Source organism: Zonotrichia albicollis, chromosome 4 (genome assembly GCF_047830755.1).
Source record: "Zonotrichia albicollis isolate bZonAlb1 chromosome 4, bZonAlb1.hap1, whole genome shotgun sequence".
Taxonomy (NCBI): Eukaryota; Metazoa; Chordata; class Aves; order Passeriformes; family Passerellidae; genus Zonotrichia; species Zonotrichia albicollis.
The window spans coordinates 73,627,912-73,648,900 of NC_133822.1; the positions used below are offsets into that span (position 1 = coordinate 73,627,912).

General features: G+C 40.9%; 1 protein-coding gene across 25 annotated transcripts in view; it reads left to right on the forward strand.

The window, feature by feature from the left end:
• SOX5 (SRY-box transcription factor 5) overlaps window positions 1–20,989 on the forward strand; it is a 591,653-nt gene that overhangs the window by 368,332 nt on the left and 202,332 nt on the right. For all 25 annotated transcript variants that reach the window (XM_026796865.2, XM_074540122.1, XM_074540120.1 and 22 more), the window contains one exon: window positions 20,381–20,591. In XM_026796865.2, coding sequence (XP_026652666.1) covers window positions 20,381–20,591 — 211 coding nt within the window. The remainder of the gene's footprint in view (window positions 1–20,380; window positions 20,592–20,989) is intronic.

Consider the following 20,989-nt stretch of genomic DNA (forward strand, 5'->3'; position numbering starts at 1 on the left):
TGGCACCGTGTTTGGTAGATTGTGTGCTGTGACTTGTATCGTGCCTGCAGGCCATAGGAAAACGACACAAATTAAATGTGAAATAGAGGGAGACGCAATTGAGAGCTCGCATCTTCTAGGGATGCAGTATGGCATCTGAGAGTTGCGACATATTGCAGAAAATCCCCCCTATTTGCCCAACAAGAAGGGGTGTTTTCAGCTGTGCAGCTCGGCAGCATCCCTGGTGTGGCTGGGATAGCTGTGGCTGCGTTTTATTTCGGGTTCTGGCCATGACCACTGCCACACTCTCGTCTGCTCCTTGTTCTTGTCTCTGGCTGCACAGGTCCTGTTCTCTCTGCCCTCCTCTGAGGCTCTGTAATTATATTTACTTCACACAGACACGCGAGTTCCCTTTTCCCTTTTACATATGTTGTTTTCCTTCGTGCTGAGAAAACTCCACAGCCTGACAGGGCGCTTTTTTTTTTTTCTTCTTTCCCTTTTTTCTTTTTTTTTTTTTTCTTTTTAAGCACTCCAAATTCTATCCAGCTTTAAACTCTTATGTTTATAACCCTGAATATCTCTAAAATGTCTTTACCTAAAACACTTTATGGTTTTATTACCAGGTTTATGCCAGTAATAATATTCACATCAGCTTTCTTAGGGATAATCTTTAAGCAGAACCTAGCAAGAAAGGCTTTGAAAACTATCATTCCCAGGAACGCAAATCTGGGAACATGAAACATCGGTTTAATCGCCCTCCCTGACAACTTAACACGACAGATTGAAAAATACAAGCCGATATGGAAGCGGGATCAATGGATTATCAAAGTCCTAAACATCTTTTCCTGGGCGGGGGGAGCAGGGAGCTCTGGGGTGCTAAAGCACCAAGTTTGCACGGCTTACCCCAGATCCCCCGTGCCTGACTGGCAGCGGAGTTGGGAGGCAGCGAGGGAGATTTACATGAGGGAACTCAGGGGGCTTTGTCACGGCAATTGTATAAAGTGATATACAGTGCAAATCGACTCGAGCATGTCCCTGGATAGCAGGCGGTTTACAGCCTCTTCAAGCAGAGATTACTGCTTTATCTTGTCATACTAAATTAACGTGGCAGCACACTGTTAAACAGTGGTGACCTCTTCATCTGTGGAAATTGCTGCCTAGAGGAGAGATGGTATTTAAGACTCTCTCTCTCTCCTTTTCTCCCCTCCCCACTTTTCTCCATCCTCTTCCCTTCCTCCCTGTCTCCCTCTCTGTATCTTGTCTTTTTTTCTTTTTTTTGCTGTAGGGCCCTGAGGCATTTTTGGGTTAGGTTGTAACATTAAAGACAAAAAGAAAGAAAGAAGGGGGAAGGGAGAGGCTTTTAACATCAAGGTGACAACAGCTATGTGTTAATTGGGCCTTTGTTGTTTGATTAATAGCCACTTTGGTGTAGAATATTAAGACAGTTGTTTGGACAACTTTCTAAAAATGACATGTCCTTTCAGTAAACTGGGATTAAGCGGTGTTCTCTGGTCTGCACATTTTAACTCCTTATTGTTATTGCATTCAGGGCTAAGCTTGCTGCTCTTTTGGAGCCAGCGTTTCCATCCTGGCACCGTCCTGGGCTGGCATGGAGTGCCACAGCTCTCCAGGGCTGCTGCTTCTGAGGGTCAAGGTGATGGAAATACCTCTGCAGCATGGTCCATTTTAGAACTGAATAATGTTCTGAGCAGGGCAGCTGTTTGGGAAAAGAGAAAGAGCCATTTCGTTGGGCTGGCAGTGCGGTGCAGAACAGGAAAATTAAATCCCACGTTCCCATCTTTTTCAGTAAACTGAGTCAGTTGAGGAGAGGATGACATTTCTTCTTTAGAGCAGGTTTTCTTTTCTTGGTTTTTCTATTTACTATGCAGTGCTTCACCGTGGGTCCAATCCAAAGCTCTTTGAAGTCACTATAAAGACTGCTTTGTCTTTAATAGGCTTTGGATCAAGGCCCACATGACCTTAGGCAAATTATTGCAAATCAGTGTTATGAAGTGCTTGGAAATTTGCAGGCATACATGTCCAAAGCATTACTTTTTTATATACTTTAAAAAACAGTTGGGAGGCCAGGTGAAATCAGACTGGCCAGGGTGGCCTTGGAGGTATCTATATGTGCTGAAAATGGAAATGTTATGAGTGCAAGTTTGGGCTAAGGAGGATTTCCCTACCTCCTCCTGTGCTGGCTGATGAGTGTTTAACAGGTTCTCTTCCTGTGCTCTTGCCAGTGGACAAGAGAAAATTATTTCGCTTCCAAAACTCAGCACTGGCTCTGGCAGGCCATAGGACTTTGACCACTTCAGTTCTTTGAAGATGGCTGTAGGAATTTAATTATATGAGATGGAAAACGATGATGATCTATCTTGGATTTTTCCCTGCTGGAGACAATTGTTCCTTACTGTGAATTTCTTGAGCTGCCACCTACACAAGGATTGATGCAAAATTCTGTGCGTTTTGTGTGTAACATTTTCAGAGGCAAGTTTCTATTCGCTTCCCTGGGATGCCAGCACAGCTTATTTTTGCAGCAGAATATTTGCCATTTCAGATGCAGAGTATCTGTGAACACTGATGTTATCACTGTTTCCTTTGGTTGAATTTTGAAGGCCATTGAGCTAAGCAGTTATACCAGAGATATGGAAAGGGCTGACTTCCTGATTTATTATTTGGGGAAATCAATGTGTTTGATAATTTATGTACAGCTTACAGAGGCCACGTTAGTGGCTCATGAATCGATCAGCACCAGCAGAAATGAAAGCTAACGAGCTCGTTTCAATAGCAAGTTGCTCATTAGCAGGTAGGCTCGCTGATTTTCAGGGTTTCCAGTTCAAAGTCACATGTGTTTTTCCCGTGTCCTCGGAAGGGGCAGTTTCATTGCAAAGAGCAGAAGCAGAAAAAGAAAGCGTGGCAAGGTTCTGAATGTTTTCTCATTGCTTTGGCATGAATGTTTACAGCAAACGCTGGGCTGCAGGGGTAGCCATCCAATGGCCTCAGCCTGTGTCCATCACTGTAGAGACATCAGCTTTCTGAAATGGAGTTTACTGGGGAATTAGCAGTGGATATGGGAAGAAGAAGGTAGAGAGAGGCCTTTCCTGTGTTTTGCACAGAAATCTCTGCATCACCAGCGCAGCATTTTCAGATTTCCTCCAGCTCAGAAGCCGTGTGCGGGATGCCAGCCAGCAGGCAGGGTGTCCTTCCCTCCATCCCCAGCCACCACTGTGACCCATCCTGGTTAGATAGCACCAGGCTGTGCCTTCCCCTCTCCTAGAAACATTTGATGCCTTGTTTGAAGGCTTTGGGGCTTCTGGCAGGGTTTTTGGTGGGTGTACACAAAACTGGCTTGTTTAGCTCAGTTGGTAGAGATACCAAGCACTGAAAGAACATAGGATGAACTTTCTTCTAGGAAAATACTCTAAGGGTCAGCACTGAGAGGTTTGGTAGAAAATACTCTAAGGATCACTACAGAGAGGTTTGGTAGATTTTATGGTGCCAATGTTCATAAAGATGCCTGAGAGCAGGGAACTGGTTTTAGCTTTGTGCATTAATAGAGTATCCTGGTGTCCAGCACTACTCTTCGGTTTATTCTTCTGGTAAAGAAGCAAATTCATTTTTAGCCTTTTTGAAAAGTAAACCCACTGCTTTAATTACCAAACCTCTGATAAAATGTTCTTGAATCCTTATGTTGCTTGTATATAGAAGTATATATGTAAAAATATTTAGGTGTATATGTACAAACACATGTACTTCAACTATCTCCTTTAGACATGAGGAATACACCACTCCTAATCAGACTGAAAAATCCCAAAAAACAGTTTCTTGACAGAGTTGCCTGAGGCTCTTGCAAAAGAGGGACTCTCAAAACATATTTTTATAATATTTTAAAAAAAGACAGATTTTCCGAATCTCAGGAATAGATTTTCAACTGCCTGATTTGGCTTGAAATGAGTTGGCTGAATCAGTTTCTTTTTCTTTTAAGTAAGTCTATAAAGCTTTGATGAATCTGGCTCATTGTTTAGCACTTATCTCATGAGTAAAGCTTGAGAGGTTTGGCTTGAAACTTACCAAATCACATCTTTGGAAAATGGCCCAAGCCTATTGATTTATCTAAAAAAAAAAAAAAAAAATCCAGAGCAAAACTAAAAAACCCTGATCCAGCTTAGTGAGTAAGTCCCTTGCAGATCTATAGAGCTCCTAGTGAATGAGCACATCCATTTCTCACCATTTTCAGCCCTGCACTTGGTGGAACTGCAGGGCTGGGAGCGATTGGGAGAGGTCACCCAGAGCCAGCTGCAATCCAGGGATCAGCTGTGCCAATGTCATTTCCTTCAGAGAATAGTCTGACTTCTTGGAGTTACTCAAACAGGAGGTTTAGAACCTCCCAGTCTGTCTGGCCAGGGTGTTGCTGTCTCTGCCTTTAGAAAATAACTCCTGTGCAGTAACTCCTGTGGAACCTTTCCTGCATTGGTTTTCTCTCATTAGTTCTTGCCCTAGCCACTGCAGCAAAAGGAAATACACTCTTTTCTGCAGTAAAAATTTTTGTATTTGAAGAGTGATACCACATTGCCTTGTCTCAAACTGTTCTTTCAGTATATACGGGACTCTTGTCTCCACCATGGTTTTCTAAAATTTTTTTTACTGTTTTGTTGCTTCTCTGGAACTCCTTAGAGTAAAATCATTCACCTTTTTGTGTCTCCTACTTAAAACCAGATGCTTTTCCATTAAGGACAGTGGTGTCTGCAGCAGGTGCACCTGAGGTGCTGCTGAGAAGCTCTAATCCCAAGTGAAAACATGCTCTGGGTGGCTCAGGTACCAGTTCATAAATGAGCTGTGGAGATTTTCTCAAATAACTCGCAGGGAAATCCTCTCCTGTGCATTTCCTGGTGCAGGAAAGGCTTTGTGTGCTGCTCTCTTTTGCTTGGGTACGTGACAGAGGACAAATTCTGGGGCTGCTTAGCTTTGCTGAGCCCTGAGTGCAGAGCTCTCAAATAGCAAAATGAATTATAGTGCCTCCTGCACATCCAAGAATGGCCAGTAAAGTCTGAGTACAGAATCTTAGTGGAAAGAGGAAAAAGAAATGTTGAGTTTCCAAGACAAGGAGTTGGCAAATTTGCAATTTAAGGCATTTCATCTGGAAGTCAATGGGAAAAAATAAACATCAGACCTCAGGATATCAATTTTAGGCGTCGGGTTTAAAAAGTATTCAGTCCCCTAAACATTATTATTTTAATATGTATAAGGTAAAGTGTGCAGAAGGTTTAAAATCATAATCCATTTCCTTTTATTATCTTTAAGGAATAAACTGTTTGCACTAGCTGAAATAAGGTAACTAATACAATGAGGATTATGCTTTTCTGTATGTTATGAATGCAATAAATCCTCTGTTAACAAGGCATTATCAAGTCAATCTTTCCCCTTTATTGGATGACATTTGGTAGGAATTGACCTTGATGTCAGTCAGCACTTCCTGTTCCTTTTACTGTGTTTTGGGCTGCTTGATAAGGGAAAAGCCTCTTCCCCTTCAAATCATTTTTTCTCCCTTGTCTAAGTGACTTTTTCCTCCCTTATCTCTTGATTTTTGCATTTTGGGGATCATGCTTTGTGACCTGCAGAAAGAAGGGTGAGCTGTTTGTGTTCATGGACTCGATGCATGTTTACAAAGCAGGGACGTAATCCAGAGGGGAGAGCAGAGACAAGGAAGGTGGTTCATTTGCTGCACAGCACTGCTTTTCTCGGAGCTCTGCTGTAACAACTGCAGCTCCAGGGGTGAACACCTGGTGATTGTTCCCACCTGTGCATCTGAGAGAGGCTGGGGATGAGCACAGGGTGTGGTGCAATAGGGGAGTGTGCTGTACTGCCAGAGGAAAACCACTGTGCAAGGCAAAGATGGCAGCGATGGGCAGCATTCCCAGTAGATCATGACAGAATCCTCATGGGGTAGAGCTGCTTTCTCTTCACTCTCCCTCCTGACCCTTTCTGGTATGGGATTTTGAACAAACTTCCCAATCTTTGGAAGTGCAAAGTGATTCTGCAGTCAAAAAGTCAAAGTAGCTGATGGTAGATAACAGCTGCTGATGAGCAGCTCAACCCCTGCTTCAGTGCAGAATTTGGGTAGAATGTCACTACAGAAAGATGTCACAGAAACTTTGCAGAGTTCACAACCAGCACACGTCTTGTAATGAAAGAAATAAAGTTCACATGGTGGTGGCATGATGATGGTCACCTGAGCAAACAGGGATTTTGGGAGCAGGTGTCATCCTTGGGCTACAAAAGGGTTGGTGGTGATTGGGGTGGGGCTGTGCCCCATCATCCCCAATTGGCCCCAACTGTGCCCAGTCATCCCCAATTGGCCCCAGCTGTGCCAAATCATCCCCAATTGGCCTCAGCTGTGCCCAATCATCCCCAACTGGCCCCAGCTGTGCCCACAGGTGAGCAGCATTAACAGTAACGAGGGCACACAGGTGCAGGGCATCAGCAGCAGGGCACAAAGCCTGGCCTGAGGGACAGGGAGAGCAGATGCTGCAGCCTGCTGGAGTGGAAAGGTGCTACTGTGTGTGTGGGGTTAAGATTTCTGAAATTGTATGGTGGTTGTCTCAACTGCATCGTGTGCTATGACAGGTAGGGGCCAACTCTTTTGAATTTTCTGCATGCAGTTCTGGGGGAGTCTTTGGAGACTCTGTAAATACAGGATATTAGCATGTATTATATCTGAGAAAGAAGGTGGAAAAAAAACCAAACAAAAAACCCTTACAAAATGAAAAAAGAAAGCGCTGGTATTTTGATAAAGCCAGTGTGATTTAAGGTGCAGCCCTTGAAAATGGATGGCTGTGTTAAAACTGGCCGGAGGACCTGCCACAGGAATTGTGGTAGCAAATAGCTCTTCATCACCAACAAAAGATCAGTTTGTGCTGTTGCAGTTTCCTTTTTGCTTCTAGATTTATCAGTTCTCTGTCGGGTAGGCTTTTGAACTGTTTTGATAAATAATTGTGCTTGTGAAGGTTAATGGAGTGTCAGTCCCTTATTTACTCTCAAGTCAAATGTAGTGCATGCTAGTCAGAAGTGTAGGTCATGCTGCATGCCCAGCTGACCTTAGTGCTTTAAAGTGTGGTTATAGTCAGATAAATTACTGGAAAAATGACATTAAAGGGTCCTATGTTTTCTGTCTTGCTGTGGCTTTTGAGGTCAAATTTAGTTGCATAAAAATATGATATTTCTATTAATTGCCTATAATGCTATAACTTAACCCAGGGTTTGAAAATACGCTGTGTCTCTTTTTGCTTCACATCATCCCTAGTAATAAACACTTTGGGAATGGTACTTAACCATTTTTTTGATGATATGTCTGCAAAGCAGAGTCCAATTCTTCTTTTGTAGCTGCATTGACACTTCAGTGCTGAGGGCAGTTAAAAAGAAATGGTCAATAAAGCAAGCAGATAGACATGACTCAGAAAATACACGGGGAACAGCAGTGTTGAATATAGGTGACAATTTAAAGGCACTGTTCTGTTTATCTCCATGCATAGTTGGACATTCTCCTGCTTCAGAAGCAGAACACAGATACTTTCATCTAAACTTCCACTAATCTGTGTCAAATTAATTCAGCCCTGCAGTCAGAAGAATGACCAGCAGTTTCCAAAGGCGTTTGTTGCTGTTTCCCACTTTATTCTCCTTAGTGTCTTCCCTGGATATTGTGTTTCTTTTCATAGTGCTTAAGCCCTAGAGTAAATTTAAGATTAGCTACCCAGATTTGAGGCATTTCAACAGCTAATTCTGATAGTATTTTGTTTATCACAGTGCATAATCTGAGCTCTTAATTTACTCTGTTACTTCCAAGGAAGAAAGTTTTACTTTGTATTGAAGTGAATAATAGCTGACATGAAAATAAATAAACACAAGGGCTTGAAATCAAATGTGTTTAGGAAGTGAGATTTCCAGAACAGTTTAGTCTTCTGAAAATGTGATCCCATCGTTCACTGAGAATAACCTGTGGAGTTAAATGCAGTTTGCTCATGGGGATCTCCTGAAACTCTTGCTGAGCTGTTCAGTGTTCTGGCCAGCACCTGTAGAAAACAAATGTGTTGAAATCTGGAAAAGCATGCTGATGATGAAGATCTTAATGGATAAAAATTGGCAAAAAGATTGGGGGTTTTTGGCAGTTCTCAGTTTTCCATTCAGTCACTGGAAATATAATTTAGGTCTTGCTGTTTGAGTCCATGGGCCTTCCTAATCCCAGGTATTCTCCCTTGGATGTTCTGGCTGATTTGGGTAACTGGTTTCTATATCACCAGTCTGGATGAGCGTGGGCTGGGTTCAGACTGGTTCTGAGCTGTTCAGACTGGATCCAACCACATCAGACCCGTTCTGACTAGCTCAACACTGCTTGGACCAGTCTGAACTGGCTGGATATGGTTTAGACCAGAAGTTGTGACTTGGTGTCATTGTAGCATCTTTTGGCCTTCTATTTTTTGAAAGTTTCTCTGAACATGAAGTTGAGACACTCTGTAGTGTTTGATCAACAAATCAAATAAATCAAAGTATATTGAGAAGAGCATTATATAAATGAGAGAGTGCAGCCTCCAGTAGTGCCAGAGGGGCTGTGGGGAGGACTGGGTGCCTTTCAGGAGGATCAGTTTTATGTGTCTCACTTTTACCCCCTTGTAACACACAAATAAACCCTCAGCATAGTTCCCCTTTACATGTCATGTGCATGTGGTTTTCACTTTTATTTCATTTTTATATCATTGAGTCGGTCCGGGCGATTTATTTTTCAAACTCATCCCCACATAAATGTACATCTGAGGATTAAAATAAAATAAAATTTTAAAAAAATTATGAAACTATTTTGATTATGCTTAAATATGTATACTGTAGGGGTAGACACTCATAGACCAGAATAGAAGGGAAGAGGAAAATAAGAAAACCCTTCAAAATGCACTGTAATGTCTTCTAATGTGTATAAATACATATATATATATGCAGACACACATACATATATGTATTTATATATATATAAATATATGTTTATATATTTTATATTTATATGAAGTGTGACTTAAAACCAAATACCCTGTCTTTGTGTTCACCCCCTCTCTGTGCTCAAGGCCTCTAGGTGCTCAATAGGAGCTTTTTAATTATTTTTCCCTGTTTTATGTTGCTGGGTTTAATGAATGCATTGCAGAGAACTTTTTGTTAGAAACCCTCTGTACATCAGCTCAGTGCTGGTGGGCACAGTAGCATCTGGTTGGATCACATCCTGAGACCAAATTTTGATCAATTTAAGAGCAGAAAGAGAGATTTTGTGAAACCATGCTGTGTTAGCCAAGCAATGCTTCCTCACCATAATGCAGCCTTACATTCTTTCCAGGCAAAGTGGAGGAAATTGTGCCTTTCTTATTTGGGTTGGGCAATTCTGTGGGTTTTGCAGCATCACTTCATGATGACTGAAAACTACAGGGAATACTCAGAAATCAGTGATTCAAAGAGGAATTTGGAGAAGAAGGGCTATTTCCAGCAAAAGTTATTCATTCTCTGCTGATGGTGGGTAGTTGGCTGTGCCTGTAGAAGAATTGATGTTCCTTGGGGTTTTTTGGTTTGTTTGTGAACATGACGTACATCAGTGCACGAAATTAATTGTTGAGGAAAATACGTTGTGCACTTAGTCATCTACAGGAATTTGATTTCTTTAATGAAATTATATAAGAGAATGAGAATGAACTGCTTTAAAGCTAATAAAGATCATTTGTATTACTCAGAATAATTTAGGTAAGTGATGAGAAAGGGGAGGGAAATTAGCATTTCTGTGCAGTTTGCTTACTGTGTAATTCTTAATCAGGAATGTCACAACATCCCTTGATATCATCTTATCACAAAGGTCTCTTCATAGTAGGCCGTGTATGCTGCTGACTGCAGTTTACAGAAACAGAAGAAAGAATAACTCATCTGCAGAGTGAGAACAACTGTGAACCTGTCATAAATTAGAATTTATTAGGGTATTTTGCATCACTCAGCCACAGTCTGAACTGGTGAGGTCTGTGTACATTTTAAATCTTGTTTAAGCTCTGCTTGGGTGAGCTTTAGAATGGGACTTAAATGGTAAAATGACACCATGCTGCTCCGTGGAGTAGGACTTAATGTCACCATTTGGGGCGTAGTGAGAGCCAGAAGAGTGAGCAGGGAGTTGGTTATTGATAATCTTGGGTGCTGAATGGGCTCTGCCTTTCCTGTGCTTTGGAACCTGCCCAGGCAGCTCATGCTCCTGACCTGTCCTGTGTGCAATACCACACAGGTGTTTTGTGACTAAAAAATTTCTGAATAAGCTCTAACTTATACTGTGTTTATATATCAGCGTTGCATTGACTGACTTCTGTCATATTAATTTTTAATAATTATCCTGATCTATTTGGCATGTTTGATCAAATACTGTCCTTTGAAGTGTGCAAGATGCAAATAAGTTTGGTTCCTACTCTGTAAGCGTGTTCTGTGGAGCTGTCTTTCAGTGAAAGGATCTCTTCTCTGTTCATAAGCACAGAATATGGATATTCCTTTTCTTTTTATATCTTGTGCAATTCTTCCTTTAGAGGTGAAAAAACTACTTTGTTTTGCACCAGAATTCCAAATTCTATTTCACTAAAATTGTGTGATTGTTGTAGGTAGGAAGAAAATCAAGTTATAAAAGAGCAGAATAGGTGAAATAAATTTTGGAGAGAAAGCAAGTCTGTTAATAACTATTAAAGAAGTTTAAACCAGCTACTGCTTGGCAAAGTCCTGTAACTACTTAAGAAATGTAAGAGTTAGTAGTAGACAAAGTAATTGAAATTTGTGAAGAGCAGGTAGGAGAATAAAGAACTCAGGTAAAAGCAGATCCATGAGTCCCTTGGGCTGGATGATATTCATTGCAAAAACAAATGAGATTATGAACTTTCTGAATTAAGAGTTTCTTTTTTTTTTAATTCCTGTTCTTATGCTGGAGTAAACTGCAGTGGAGACAGGTAGGCTATTTCTCAAGTTGCTATTCCATTTTAATAAAGTTGTGTTTTCTGGCCCTTCCTGAAAATGAAAACTTCCAGAAGATTGCTTTCTTGTGTGATGCTAATCTCTGTGGAGGCAAAGACTGTTTTGATGGTTATCATCTTGTAAGTCTCGTTATGATCTTCTGAACAGCAAAAGAACACGTACAAGGTAAAAGTAGATAAATAGATTGAATTGAGAATGCTCATGAAAACTGCAGAGCATGGTCATTTAAGAAGTGTAGTGGATTTAGGCACATACCTTTCACAGAATTGATGCCTTGAGAGGCTGCCCTAGAGCAGAGGCTGGGCAGAGTTACAGAATAAAGCAGGGATTTATTCACAGGATCTCCTCCATGAATGCACCTTGGGCAGCACCAGAGCCCAGCCAGGGCTGCGCCCAAGGTGAACCCAAATGGCCCCAAAATGCACGGCCAGGCACGGGCTCTGTCCCTGGGATCAGTTCTGCTCCATTTGCACCTTGCAGTTCATTGTCCCATTCCAGCTTTAGCCCAGGCAGTCCCACCCTGCTTGTTTTTCTCTCTCCAGCCCACGGGGTTTGTGCTCCTGGGCTGAGATTTGGGTCATTTGTGCTTGGTGCCCGGCTGGAGCAGGAATTGTTTTGTCTCCCTGCTCTGTGCACAGAGCTCACCATCCCCTCATGTGAAGCTCAGAACTGCACACCAAAGCAGCGCAGAATGTGGGAAATATAAAATCTAAACCTGAGGCATCATAACTATTTCATGTGTGGCTTTTCTTTACTTTCAGCCAAAGGGATGGAGTGAAATCATCTGCCTGGTACAAGTTGTTGCAGGCTAGCAGGGAGCAGATGAAGTAACGTGCCATCCCTTTCCATCTGCAGGGAGCTGAAGTGTGAACGCTGGGAGCAGTCCAGGAGCCACTGCTGGCCCGTGGCATTCCTTTTATCCCGAGTTCTGTGCAGATAGTCCTCTCCCCTCCTTCCAAGGAATTAGCACAGACAATGGGTTTGTTTCACAGTAACAAAGCTGGTGATCAAACTGGCTTTGACACTCAACATAGGTTTTATTACACTCGCAAGCCAGAGTTGTTGTATCTGGTTAGTAAGCTTGTATTTTTACAAAGATAATCGTTTTATACTGCATGATTTCCAAACTATTAGAAGGATTTAATGTATGCTGAAGCCTCTACCAAGCTGTTTTGATAAGCAGTCTTATTTTTTGTTTAGCAAGGTCTTACGGGCGATCTTTAGTCCCTCAGGGAAGAGCTCATAAAAGTCTTAAAAGTGCTTTTGCAGAGCTTTATTTATTATTTTTAAGCACGAAGATTACTAGCACAAAGATAACAAGGCTCTTGTAGTACAACATGTTCTTTGTTTTTGCAGGTTATAGCTAACATATTAGGAGTTCTCAGAATGCCAGTTTTGTTTGTTAAGTGTTTTGAGAGCAAATAGATGTAATCCTGTATTGCGTTATTTTCTTGAAATGACTTTAGCCAGAGAAAGAGGCAGTGGGAGAGATCTGGTCTGAGTAAGGGTGTCAGGAATCATGTCACTAACCACATTTACTCATTGCAAGGTAGTTCTTACAATTTTACTGTATTTAATATCTAAAGATTTGCAAATTACTTTTATATATGGGGAACACTTCATTGCTAGAAATGGCACAAAGAGGTGGGCTAAAAATAAAACCAAAGTATAGACCACAGAAGAAAATAATTTAAAAAACCCATGCTTGGCATTCAATATAAAAAAGTCCTAAAATTTCACTCACAAGATTTTCTCATATATTTTTACTACAAACAGATCCACAGTTTGTGTATAATTCTTTGATTGTTAATAAATCAGGTAGAAATTATGGGAAAAGCAGTAAGAAATCCTGAACTCGTGCTGTATGTTTGGGGATGGGCTGGAATGCAGAACAGCCAGGGGAGAAATGTTTGTTTTAAGGCATCAGTTATCAGATTGTGCTCTGTGCTGGAGATGGGCTGATAATGGTCTGGTGTGGTGAACAGGCACTCAGAGTCACCCGTTCCACCTCTTTATTTTCAGACACTTAAAATGAAGTCAGTGAGAATTAACTGAATATACATATTATTGTGCATTTTCAGAAATCCCACAAGGCACCTCCTTCTATCTGTAGATACTTAAATCCTTGAAAAATCTGTTCCTATGCTCTCTAAATCTCAGAGGATAAAGTTAGAAATCAGTGCAAAAACGGATTATAAGTTATTCCTTTTGTGTCAATGCGCCCAAACAGTTTCTTGCAGCTCATCTCTAAACCCTGTAAATGTTTGAGATTTTCTCTTGCTCGTGCAGTTGTGGCAGCAGTCTGAGTATTGTGGTGTTTGGAGAAAATCAAGGTGCATTTCAGTGTTGCTGTCAGATATTGTGGGGTGGCACTTGATATATGAGAGAATTCCCAATTTCCGGTTCCAGGTGATTGGGCTGTGGTGCCCCACGGAGTAATGCAAGAGTAATATAAGGGCTGAGTATTTATGGCATCCATAAAAATGAAAACACAACCGCTGTGGGGCTTTTAGCCAATGATCTCTGGGCTTTTTATATCAATTATATAAAATGCCTCAAGCTGCAGGAACTGTTCATTAATATCTCAGTTTGCATGTGGAGGAAAAAGGTAAAAGAAAGCAAAGTGTCTGATGTTGCAGTCCCTATGGTTGTCTTTTTGGGCTTTGAACCATTTTCAGCCAGGTTCATGGACACCAAGCACTGGAAATACACATTAGTCTTTCCACTGAAAATACCTATTAGTCTTCCCACTGAGCCCTCTGCCAGTGCATCTTCTGCTTCATCAAGAAGAGGTTGTTAATTAGATACAGCACTTCATGTCAAATAAATATAAGCTGAAGGACAAGAGCTAGTAATGATTGCTAAAAATAAGTAATATTCCATTACTAAGTGAAATTTTAACATTTTAGAGGGAGCACAAGATGTCATCAGGGTTGTGTAAGTCTTGGTGGTACCTCCAAGATATGGATCATGGAGTTCCAAATACGTTGTCAGTAAACCTAAATCTGTATTTGACTTGAATGTGTTTCTCTAGATGGTAGTAGCATGGTTACAGTAAAAAGAAAACAAAAAGTGCATTTCTGTTCACTGTGTTTAGTTCACCTAATCCAGGTAAAAGTTCTCTGCCACTATTGCCTCTTCTGCTGACTCTTCTGATCCATTCCCTTCCTTCCTCACTCTCTGTTGTGTTTGATTTCCTTGTCATCATTAAAACCACAGTGCTAGGAGAAGAAATAATCAGTATAAGGACAGTGGTTGCTTTTCATGGATCTGATTGCAGACCCCATAACTTTTGGATCTTTATATGATGCCCTTAACCCTTTTATCCCTCTTTGGGTTGTGTATCAGTTCTCACTTGCTGACAGTGTATTTATCCTCTCCCACCTGTTTTTCCCTTCTGTGACCTTCTGTGGTCTCCTGGTTGCTTATGGTGTCCTCCCCTGCTTCCTTTTGCATCTCCTTGGGATCATTCCTGTGCACCACTGATGAGCAACTTTCCTGCATGGAGGAACCTTACAGACCAAAGAATATTTAAATACCAGATAGAAGGAAGGAAATTCCTACATGTGAAAGGCACAGTGTCCCCTGGGAAGCCTGATGGAATATGGGTTTGTTTCACCTTCCTGAAGGTGCCCAGTTGATATATTATATATATATATAAAAAAAAATATATATATATATATAAATATATCTAAATACAGCCCCCATAAGCCAGGGGGTGTGGTGATCCCTGCTCTGCAGCCCCTGTGACGCTGCATGTAGAACGCGACAGTTCTCTCCCTTTAAAGTGATTTAAAAATATTCCCATTGAAAGACAGTGGCACTTAAGCTCCTGAAGTAAGTTATTTACATTATATGAGGCAAAGATTGTAAGTGGAAGGTTAAGCAAAAATTGAAGATTGTTCTTCCTTTGTGAGTATTGTGTGTCTGTTTTGTTTCTTTTAAACGTTAACAAATACTGGAAATGTCAAGTTGAGTTTTCTTGTAATTGCTGGTGGGCCTCCTGTGGGCAATGGAAGTATTTCTGCAGCTTCCAGATTTTCACTTGAAGTAGCTGTGCTGTTGAATCTTACACATAGATACTCATTTCCTAAAATATTGTTGGGGAAAGTAAATTTTAAAAAATAGGAAACAGTACTGAGTTGCTGGAGAATCATTTGTCTTCAGAAAAGTGAAGTATTCTGTTTTCTGATTATCTCTTATGTCATACTGTTATCAGCTTCCTGGTCACTATGGAGACTATAAAATAGACAGGCCTACGTGTCTAATGTAGAAAGCAGAGAAAAAAACCCTGCCTTTGGTCTTCTTTACACATTCTCAGAGTGAAGCATGGGCAAAATTCCAGCTTTGAAAAAAAGAACCTTTTTGGTTGCTTTTAGGATCACAGGCTTCTTAAAATCAGACAATATCTGTGCTTGTTTTAAAGGCACAAGTATTTTATTCCAGGTGTTTTTGGCTGCAAAACCAGCAGCTTGATTCTCATGATATATGTTTTTTTTTTTCCCTGCAGATGCAGACTTCATGCATACCATATGGTGGTAATTAACAGTTTCAGACTTAGTTCTCAGTTTTCTTCTGCTTCAATTCTTGGTTGGTTTGGGACAAAATTTTAATGTCACAGAAGCAGAGTGTCTGAGTTTAATTGCAGACAGGAATAATGTGCATCTCTAGATGAGGAAGGAGAAGATGAGATCTATTTAGAGCACTAAGAGATATTTTGGAGATCTCACCGAGTACAACCTGTTTCTTTTCATTAAGCCTTTAAATGTTCCTCTGGAGAACTGAAATATGCCTCCCTTGGACCCTGGAAACAGAGGGAGACAATTTGAGAGATACAGCTGGAATGAAGAATTTCTTTTAACAGCACAATGTTTGCACTTTTTATGAGAGCAAGGGTAACATTGTGTAATCTTTTTTAAAGATATTGCTCGGTGAGGACAAGTCCATTGTCCAGTGACATGACTTTTCCTGTCAATCACAAAGGTGACAAGGGGGCTAGATTAAGTAAAGCTTGCCCAAGATTAACAAAGGAAGATTATTGACCTCATCCTGAAAGGGCAGAAGCCTGTTTTATCATTAAACCTTGGAAGAGGTATTTCCTCCATAGGTGGAAAGCCGTCTGGCAATATCCAGGCAACTTTCTTGCAAATGAGCGGGTCTTCCTGTGGATTCTAGCTTGGAGCAGAAGGCACGGGACGTGGGCTGCTCCCTTTTGTGCTGGGAGGGAGAGAAGGGGCTGCAGTGTTGGCTCCAGAGGATCTGTGCAGTCCCTGCCTGCCTGTCTGGAGGGGAGTGGAGGAGCAGCAGCCCCAGGTGTTTGGTGAGTACCATCCCAGCTCAGGAGATGTGGGCCAGCTCCATCAGCAGGGCGATGGGCAGTGCAGGTGAGCACAGAGCCCCGTGCACCTGCAGCTGCTCCTGCACAGAGCTGCCACCAGGATTAGCAGGGCCAGAGGCTGCAATGTAGTCAAGCTTGAGCAGGTGAGATGGTTCTGCAGCTGGGAGAGGCTCTTCTCCAGGAACAGTGTTTGTCCTCTGCTCTGCTGGCTCAGGGATGGGTCCTGTGTGTGGCTCGATGGATGTAATTGTACCATGTCACCATTAGGTATTGATGTTTCTTAATTCCACTTTACAGTGCTGTTGCCGGTCTCCCAGTGGAACTGGGAAAAGTGATGTCAGTTTGTCCTTTTAAAAACCAACCTGCTGAATCTCACTTGTTGGGAGGGAACTTCTTCTCAGGGGATTGATTTTAAACTGTTGCTGACGTGTCTTTCTTGCCATTGAGAATTTCTCTGAGTGTTTTTAGGGGGACAGTTAAACTTCTGTTTAACTTGACAGTTAAACTTGATATTTACAGTATTTGTTAACGTTTAAAAGAAACAAAACAGACACACAATATTCACAGAGCAAGAACCATCTTCAATTTTTGCTTGACCTTCCACTTACAATCTTTGCTCATATAATGCAATATCAGAGGATTTTCTTTACTCAGTTTTTTGGCTTTCTGCAGACATTGACACGAGCAGGTTTTATGTGGTGGAAGTGTCCTTTATTTTTACGTGCTAGCAGTAAAAATCCAGACCCACTGAGAGCTTTTTCACGTCTCCAAGTAATGGCATAAGAAAGAACAAACTAAGAGAGGGACATGAAGTGAAAGCGAGGTAACAGATGTACGTTTCATGTTGTTGTTGTGAATGGCAGAATGAAAGGATGCTCGTGGGGCAGCAGGCCCTGGAGCTGTGTGCTGCAGGATTCCTGCTGAAGTGTCCTGAGCAGCAGGAGCTGGGCTGAGCTCTCGTCCACAGCACAGAGCAGAGGATTCCTCTTGGATTGCGGATCACGCGTTGGGGGTGTGATTGCCACAGATCTTTCTGAATGAATAATTCACTGGTGTACTGTAATTTAGCCCACTGAGATGTGGTTGCAGCTGTTCCCCTACTGTATATGTGTTTTGATTGAGGCTTAAATCCCACAAGTGTATAAATAGCCATGTGTGTGATATGCAAACACTGCATACGTGCACACCTAACCAAGAGCTCCAAAGAAACTTTTTGCAGAGGATGGTTTCTTGATTGTATATTTTAGTATCTCATTTACCTTTTAAAAAAATCTTGTAGAACACTTCCCTTTCTTTTCCTAGCCAGCTATGAAGTCTTTCTAACTGTGGTATTATAAATGCTTTTAGCCAACATTGTAGTAGGAGAGTATCTCTGTTATTAATGAATTTATCATTCCAAGACCTTTATCATATGAGAGATTATATAAGAGATCACTTGTGCCTGTTCTACAGGTAGGAATCTGAAATACAGGGGAAAAAAGTTTTATTTTCTATGGTTCCACAGTGCACTTGAAAGAACTAGGAACTGAGTATTCAGAGTCCTTCGTGGTGCTTTGTTCACAGACTACTGCATTGTCCCCCTCACAATTCCTTTTCCCAGAAAGCAAGGCAGAGTTTTAAAAATACTTGTGAGCTTCATTTGAAAGCCAAGCAGTTTGTGATTCTGAAAACCATCTTATATTACTTTACATAATCTTTCAATCCTTGTGTTCTTGTGCTTCTTCTCTTATAACAAACTGGTTTTATATGAGAATATATTTGTAGATATAAAACCCCACTTGCCTGTACCCCAAATGTGCATGGAAACTGTAGCGGTGATACATGAGTTTTAGGCAACTTTTACAAATACTTTGTGTATTTGTAAAATACACAAATTGTGTGTAATACACAATGTGTGACACAGAAACAGGAGTGAAAGTCTTTGGGACCTGCTTTGGATTAAAACAAGAAATTTGTTCCTGGTAAAATGAAGAAACACTGTTCTGTACATGACTGGTGGCATAGGTAGATTTAAGAACTGTAACTAAGGATGATGATATTTGGCTTATCTGTCTCACAGTGTGAATAAGAAAGCAGCTTTCAAGATATTTCCTCTTTTAGTCTCGTGTGTAGGAAAAACAATTGCCACTTGGTGATAATGGTTTTGAATTTTGACTAAAGTCTGAAATGATGCTGAAGTTAACCATTTTGCTTGTTTAGATTGGTGTTAAGAAATCAGTTTACTCAAGTCTATAGGTGAAAAAAACTGAATTGGGTTTCAACTAAGTTTTGAAGTCCAGTGTTAGCAAGTAGGAATTTTTCAAGTGCAGAATAAAAATGGAGGGAAGTGGAAGGGGGAAAAAAAAGGAGCATTTCTGTTGATTGGAGTTGGGAAATTTTTTAGGGCTTGGTCAAAAGCTCATTGACGTCAATAGAAAGTCTCTCATTAACATCACTGGGTTTGGTTTTTGGGGCATATGATGGCCCAGATTGTAATCTCAGTTAAATCCGATTCTCTTAGGGAATTTATTCACTACTATAACACGTTCAAGCTGCTCCAAACTGTTTGCATTAAAAGTTTTCTTAACCATAGGTAATCTTTTTGCCACAACAAAGTAGCCTGTGAAAACAAATCTTTTTTTCTTTATTGCATGTTTTCCATGTAGCTTTACTCAGATTTTATTAAAATAATTTGTAGCAATTTACCTTCTTTTATAAAATTGGGGTTTTTTTCTGAAATACTGTGGTTTATTAGCGCAGACATCTAAATTACTCAAAAAAATATAAAATTATAACAAAAATCACTAAACACAGTGTGTGTGCATATTTGCAGACATATGTAGCACCTTCATACCCTCTGAATTGAAGTGCAAATATGAAAACAATTAAAAAATTAAGACTTTTTCAACCAAGTCTGTAATTCAGATAACAAGATGATCCAGTGGCTTATTTAAAAAACAATATTCGTTAAACAGCTAGAGTACAAATATAAGATAGTGAAAAAAATAAAACCTGGGAAATCACATCAAAATAAAAACTACTCATGTTTACAGTGTTATATTTTATGCAGTGCATTCTGCTGCTATCTTTGTTTGGAGATGTTGACCTGAGTTTTTCAGGTACAGATGGCATATATCAGCAGAGGGAAAAATGGGTTTGGGAGCTGTGTATGGAAGGGTGAGGTACAACAGACATGAAAGCGGGAGGAATTGTGCAGAAAAGGTTGCTTTAAGCTGGAGGAGATGTGGAGGAGAAGGCTCCTGCGTTAATGAAGGCAGGTTTGAAGATGCTGGAGCCAGTTTTGCTTTCCATTAAAATTAATGAGTGGAGCTGTGTGGACTCTCACGTGAGGAGGGCTGTGTGCACGTTCCAGGAAGTCACTGAGTTTTGCCATTGTGCTGCCAGGGAAAGTCATTAGGACCACCTTTGTGAGAAATATTGTTTCTACCAGAAATCAAGGTTTAAGACAGAGGAGAATAGAATTAGGGAACAGAAAGCAGTTGCTTCATCCTTTATAGATGGGAGAACTGCTTGGACTGCGAGTAAAAATATGGCATATGGTGAAGGACATTTAATGTTCAGTTGCTATTTTATTTCCTAAAACAACTAGCCAATCAAGGCATTAAGTACTTTATAAAGTCAGGAAATTAATGGTCCTTGTAAAAATTGAAGGTTTTTTAGAAAGAGAGCTGTAAAAGAACAATTACAGGTAATCAATAGCATTGTTATTAGGAAACCTATGAGAACAACACTTCTTCTCAATTAGGGAAAAACTGTATTTTATGTTTCTCTCTTGCAAGCTGATCTTTGTTCACTCCAGCCTGTAATCTTGGTTTATGCTTTATGGATAGGCTTTGTTCTGGCTGTTTTTGAAACATTGCTTGCCTTTTTTAAAGGTTTCAACAGAAGAACAAATAGCAATGAACTCCAAGAACAAAGCACCGTTCTTCCTTTCTTTCCGCCGATTTATTTTTTTTTTTCCCCCCCATTTCTTCAAGGGAAAAGCAAGGAATGTTTCATCTTGTTTTTTTTTTTTTTTTTTTTTGTTTTTCTCCCTTTCAGGAAGTTGATGGCAATAAAGTGATGTCTTCGTTTGCCCCGCACAACTCATCTACCTCACCGCTGAAGGCAGAAGAAGGCGGGCGCCAGGGCGGGGAGTCGCTGTCCGGCGCGGCGCTGGGCACCCCCGAGCGCCGCAAGGGCAGCCTGGCCGATGTCGTGGACACCCTCAAGCAGAGGAAAATGGAGGAGCTCATCAAAAACGAGCCAGAAGGTAAGGCCCGGGAAGCTGGCCAAGATTGCCTGTGTTCTTTTCTTTCCTCCAGATCCTTTGGATTGCGTATACTTTTTTTAATCGTGCCGTGTTTCTGCGCTGCTTGCTTTTCCGTGCCAGCGGAATTAAAGATCTTACGGTTATTTTCTGCATTAGAGGTAAATTTTATCAGTGTCCCATCATAGCTTATGTTTTTAGCTTTTCCCAAAAAGAGAGTCTAGTGGTCCTTTTGTTACAGTGGCAAGCTCCTCAGTATGCCTGCAGTAAGCCAATTTTAATCACCTGGGGGATTTTACACCACTACTCCCCTCTCCCCATGTCTAGCACTAGAAGAAGTATTATTTATCTTCCATATCAGTGGTTTTGTGAAATGATCTAGTGTGCAGGTCATTGTTTGA